Source organism: Gossypium hirsutum, chromosome A11, assembly GCF_007990345.1.
Source record: "Gossypium hirsutum isolate 1008001.06 chromosome A11, Gossypium_hirsutum_v2.1, whole genome shotgun sequence".
NCBI lineage: Eukaryota > Viridiplantae > Streptophyta > Magnoliopsida > Malvales > Malvaceae > Gossypium > Gossypium hirsutum.
The window spans coordinates 60,750,102-60,756,194 of record NC_053434.1 but is presented as its reverse complement, the minus strand read 5'-3'; the positions used below and the strand labels follow the sequence as shown (position 1 = coordinate 60,756,194).

General features: G+C 32.0%; 1 protein-coding gene across 1 annotated transcript; it reads left to right on the top strand.

The window, feature by feature from the left end:
* The first annotated feature begins 1,127 nt into the window (after nt 1-1,127).
* On the top strand, nt 1,128-3,214 carry LOC107899213 (1-aminocyclopropane-1-carboxylate synthase 3). The gene is made up of 4 exons (XM_041081825.1): nt 1,128-1,452; nt 1,544-1,675; nt 1,752-1,912; nt 2,037-3,214. The coding sequence occupies exons 1-4, from the start codon at nt 1,306-1,308 to the stop codon at nt 3,004-3,006; spliced, it is 1,410 nt and encodes a 469-aa protein (XP_040937759.1). The 5' UTR covers nt 1,128-1,305; the 3' UTR covers nt 3,007-3,214.
* Nucleotides 3,215-6,093: the final 2,879 nt, after the last annotated feature.

The following is a 6,093-nucleotide window of genomic DNA, read 5'->3' as shown; positions in this document are numbered from 1 at the left end:
AAATTATTTATAAATCATTTGTTTTTTGAAAAACGGTAAGTCATTTTATAAGAAAAAGAGTTTATATTCTGTTGACTTCTAAGTCATTTTTCATTATCCAAATTATTTTTCATGAAATAAATACACAAAAATGCAGAAAAAAATTGTAAGTTATTTTCTGTGCAAGATGTAACTTACGATACAAAACTAATCAACAAATCAACACTAATACAAAATTGAAATAATTTAAACCCAAAATGACTCGATTCAAAAAAATCAAGCCTCAAACACAAAAATTACAACTTAAAATAATTCAAACCCAAAATTGATTTCAACTTATATTCAAAATGAAAAATACTAAAATAAAATCAAAATTAAAATTAGCTGGACCCAACCACTAGCATAATTCATATAGGGCATAAAAATTAATCCAGGAATTGTTTGCATATTTCAACACATAATGGAGAGCTATCTTTTCCTATTATGTATTATAGTATATGTTAGTTCTTTCTGGTACTGAATTTTGACTTCAAATTTGCGTTTTAATTTTGGTATAATATTGGGCTAAAAGAAATAAAGACAGAAATGGGAAAGGGAGATTATACTAGCCTAGGTGGCAGACAGGGGTTCATTGGCTGAAGCTAGGAAAGGGAACATATGGACCATAGTTGCACACCATGGACTTCAACTTGTGCTGTTTTCTATCGGATTTGCTGTCCGTATGGCTTTTAAATCATCTCTAAGACATATATAGGTAAATTTATATTTTCTTAATTTAATGAAAATGTATTAAAATTTCAAACAAAATGGTAAGAACAAAACATTAGAGAAAAAAGAGAGAGAAAAAGATGACCCGATTATCTCCACTTGATTATTGCTTGTAAAAATAGATGGGAGACACAGACGGTGGAGAAAATGTTTATCCCCTAAATTATTTAATTTATTTAATAAAAATATCAATTATCTAAATGAAGGCCTGTTGTGTATGGTCAAAAGCGTCGTATTGAAGCTGTCGCTGTTATATACATTTATATTTTAGTTATTTTAGGTGGGCAAATAATACGGCTTATTTTTTAAAAGCCCTCTACTAGCTTATATATACATATGTACCGTTTGCCATACATCTCCATCGCCATTCCCAACAACAATCATCAAAGTTTTCTCTTATTCAACACTTGCACCTCCTCCTCCTCCTCCTCCTCCTCCTCCTCCTTCAACAACAACAACAAAACAATTTTCTGGGCTAAAACAAAGATAGGTAGCTATATCTTATTGTAGAGGGTTTGAAAAGGAATTGACCTCATCTGCAGAAATAAGCACAAGAAAATGGGGCTGTTGTCAAGAAAAGTCACGTGCAATTCTCATGGACAGGATTCTTCTTACTTCCTAGGATGGCAGGAATACGAAAAAAATCCTTACGATGAAGTAAAGAATCCTAAAGGAATTATTCAGATGGGCCTTGCAGAGAATCAGGTAATATAAAAAGACCCAGAAAATTCACAGTGATTTTCATTATTATATTTATCCTAGTACAATGGTTCTTACGGCTTCTTTTTCTGTGCAGCTCTGCTTTGATCTTCTTGAGTCGTGGTTGGCCAAAAACCCCGACGCAGTTAGTTTCAAGAGAGAGGAGCAATCCATATTCAAAGAGCTTGCTCTTTTCCAAGATTATCATGGCCTACCCGCATTCAAAAAGGTAAAAAGCTACAAACTTCATTGCTGACATTATAAAAGACAGCTTTGGTCAATTTTCTAATGTTTCGATGAAACAGGCATTGGTTGATTTCATGGCTGAAATCAGAGGAAACAAAGTAAGTTTCGACACGGATCACTTAGTCCTCACCGCCGGTGCAACTTCAGCTAATGAAACGCTCATGTTTTGCCTCGCTGAAAAAGGCGATGCTATTCTGCTTCCCACGCCATATTACCCAGGGTATGTTTATCTTTGCTTTCTACATTAATTTCCTGTCGCTTTAATGTTAAGGAACTAATCCATAACTTTATGCATGAAATTTGCAACTTACTAAATGTTTTAAAAAATAATTTCTTTTTTACAGATTTGATAGAGATCTCAAGTGGCGAACTGGGGTTGAGATTGTATCGATCCAATGCAGCAGCTCAAATGGCTTCCAAATCACTGAATCGGCTCTTGAAGCAGCTTATCAAGAAGCACAAAGAAAGAACTTGAGGGTGAAAGGGGTGTTGGTCACCAACCCATCTAACCCCTTGGGCACAACCATGTCCAGAAACGAATTGGACCTACTTGTTAACTTCGTTACAGACAAAGAAATTCATTTAATTAGCGACGAGATTTACTCGGGAACTGTTTTTAGCTCCCCAGCCTTCGTATCTATCATGGAAGTTTTAAAAGATAGAAAACTTGAGAATACTCAAGTCTGGGAAAGAGTTCATGTTGTTTATAGCCTTTCAAAGGATCTAGGCCTCCCTGGTTTTCGAGTTGGTGCAATTTACTCCAACGATCCCATTGTTGTGGCCGCCGCCACAAAAATGTCCAGCTTCGGCCTAGTTTCTTCCCAAACCCAATACCTTCTCTCCGCCATGTTGTCCGACAAGAAATTCACCAAAGAATACATTTCCAAAAACCACAAGCGGCTTCAAAAGCGACAAAACAAGCTGGTTTCCGGCCTGGAAAAAGCCGGCATCAGTTGCTTAGAGAGCAACGCCGGGTTGTTCTGTTGGGTTGACATGAGACACCTATTGAGCTCCAACACCTTCGAAGCCGAAATGGAACTTTGGAAACGAATAGTTTACGATGTTAAGCTAAACATCTCGCCTGGCTCTTCCTGCCATTGCACTGAACCAGGCTGGTTCCGTGTCTGCTTCGCTAACATGTCCGAAGACACCCTGAAACTCGCCATGCAACGCTTGAAGTCCTTCGTTAGTTCCATCACCATTGACAACCAGACCCACCAGGATTTGAAAAACATGAGAAAAAAGAACCGCACCAAATGGGTTTTCCGACTATCGTTCCAATCATTCCATGACAGGGAGCAAGGTGAACGATAAGCCTGGTGAAATTTTACAAATGTGAAAATACCCATTTTTATTATTATTTTTTTCCATTCAAAGCTATATCGTAGATAGAAAGAGAGAGAAACTGCACTCAGTCCATGTGGGATTTGAAGTGTGTTTAGTTTCACTTGTAAAATTTTACGATTTTTTCCACTTGCCATGGAAATCTTCTTGGATTCTTCAAAACCATTATAGTAAATTATTAGCTAATACAAGATTCCATATCTCTTTACATATAAACAATTCTCCTTCAAACATCTAGAATCTGTTCATTAATTGCTTGTATTATTTTAATGTTTGATAACTGTACTGACATGCAACTGACAACGCGTATGCATCATATTTTCCCGGCCCGGCTGGTTGTACACGGTGACTTTCTCACTATCAGCTGCCGACGTTTTCCATTAATTGTGGTGATTGTTCAACCGACCTTATCATCGGGAATTCTAAAAAAGAGTTAAAAGGTCATGCCTATTAAATTAGTATTAGGGTTTCCCAAATGAAGCAGCCATATATAATAACTTCACCATCTCCCAATTTCCTTGAAATAAAAGAAAAGATTGTGAAGATTTAGATGTGAACAAACCTAATAACTGTTTTTAAAATCTTTTTTTCCCCAAAATCATCACTAACAACGCAAGCTTTGGAAAGCAAAGAGTTGTTTGCAAGAAATCTTTAAAGTGAAATTTGCATTTGAACTTTTTAGGGTTTTTAGATTAGTGCGTAAAAAATGGTTTTGAGATAGAGTTACGCGGTTTTGCTGAAAAAAGGAATACTCTTTACTATGTTTAGGGAATTATGTTATCCACAACTTCCTTTTAAATTCACAAATGCATATAAAAATATAAACATGTCTGACTAATTTCTACAACGTAAAATTATATTGACAAATTATACTTTAAATTCTACTTATAAGGTTGTCGGTTAAACCCTTAATTTAAATTAGTAATTAAAACTATGACTTGATATATATATATATTTATAATTAGATTAAGGATAAAAATATTCAAGCATTCATACTATACAATACAATAATGTTATCACTAAGTCAAAGCAGTTGTTGGCAACTCAATCAATAGTACTTACTATTATTGAATGTTTTCCTGACCTAAATATAAAACACAATTCTAGTTCATTACTAATAAAAAGAAAAAAAATAACACATCAACAGCACCACTGTAAACGGATTACATTACACAAATCACCTTTTTTGTTTAGAAATAAGAATGATGTAAATCATTACTTTGTGCCATTATATTTAATTCAGTTGAGCTCTGTTCAGGTGGCATAATTAGATAGCAATTAACCAATCAAATCATGTGAAGATACCATTAATTATGCAATGATAACAATAAATCTTCCAACATTTTAATATCAGCAGCAACAAAGAATATATATATATATCTATAATCATTTAAAACTGATATTGCTCCACCTTACACTCTTTCTTAATCATTCATAACTAAAACTGATGCACTTCCGTTAGGGTTCTTCTACATCTTGATATTGAAGAACAAATAAATAAATAATTCCATGGTCCTTAGTTTCAACAAACAAACTCTCACCCGGACCAATGCTCAACTGGTCCATAAACTTGCAAGAATATTGTCATCGTATGGTAAGAATATGACAGTGCGTTGAAAAACATTGCTTTTTAAGATAATAAGAATATGATTGTTGAGGTGGAGTTTGTGGGTTGATTTGAAACATCATGAATGAATGATTCCAGAGATTGAATAACTTTTTGTTGAATGCTCGAATTGTAGGGGTCAGACTAGTAATACCACCTCAAAACTTAGGACAGATTTAGTTGAAAAGCATATGTTGTACTGCAATTTGCTAGCTCCGGTAATGTAATTTAAAGAGATGACAGGAAAATGCATATATTACGGCAGCGATTCACTTAAAAATGTACTTTTACATATTTTTCTAATTATTTATACAATTAATATTTTAATAATTCTATATTTGAATTTATACTTTTCATGTATGTAAGTTTTCGAACCAATCCGATACATCTATCATATCATATAAAATACTTTATATATTAAAGGTTGATTTTTTTTTACATAAAACAAATGATTAAAAATTTTAAATTTACATCAAATTTGATATGCATAATCTACATGAATAAACATGAAATATAATGGTTAGATCGTTAAAACATTATTCATGTAAATAGTTATGGATATGTACAAACTACTTAAATTTTACATTATGTAAGTGAATATTTCCCTCTTATATTAACTAGTTTAATGTATTTATTTATGGTTCATGTTCACTAAATTAAGTAACTTGGGTCAGCTGATCTTTTGCACTCAAATCTTTATATGTTCCTATGAACCAAACAAACAATACTGAAATCTATACAATTATATATAAAAGGAAGGAGTAAGGCCTTCCACAATGGATAAATTTGAATCTCAATACCATTTATTTTTTATTATAAGAATGGTTAAATTTCAATTTGATCCTATATTTTGTTTAAGTTTAATACTCAATCTATATAGTTTAATTTTGACAAAAATTTATACTTTTAACTTTTATAATTATATTAGTTAGTTCAAATATTTTATTCTCACTAAAATGACGATATGAATTTTTAAGAATTGTTAGCACTATTAAAATTTTTTATTAAATTCAGGCCTGTTATAATGTTATTTTTTTGTTACGTGAATACTAATTTTTTTTTTAAAATGTCACACTAACACAGAAGAATTCTAATAAAATTAATAAATGAAGCTAGATTTTTAAAATTTAAAAGTAGAGATAAAAAAAATCTAAAAATTATATAGATATTTGTATATAAGATCCCACTTATTAACTCAGATACCAATAAGGATTTGGATTCTCTATACTTAAATTTAATTAATGCAAAACCAACAAGCCATCACTACTTTAATTAATTAGTTAAATAATGTTGATATAGCATCCACAACTAAAACTAGAACTAGTTCAAGATCCACCTTCCACAAATAAATCATTTGAAAGATACAATTTTTCTAATATAGTAATTCAAAAAAAGTATAAAATAGTTTAACTAACCATATATATATATATATCAAATATTTTCATAAATGT

What these genes read in the sequence shown, in the direction of transcription:
- LOC107899213 (XM_041081825.1), top strand. Translation starts at nt 1,306, where the DNA reads ATGGGGCTGTTGTCAAGAAAAGTCACGTGCAATTCTCATGGACAGGAT. An exon ending in TGGGCCTTGCAGAGAATCAG is followed by an intron (nt 1,453 to 1,543) that starts GTAATATAAAAA and finishes TTTTCTGTGCAG; the next exon opens with CTCTGCTTTGATCTTCTTGA. An exon ending in GCCTACCCGCATTCAAAAAG is followed by an intron (nt 1,676 to 1,751) that starts GTAAAAAGCTAC and finishes TCGATGAAACAG; the next exon opens with GCATTGGTTGATTTCATGGC.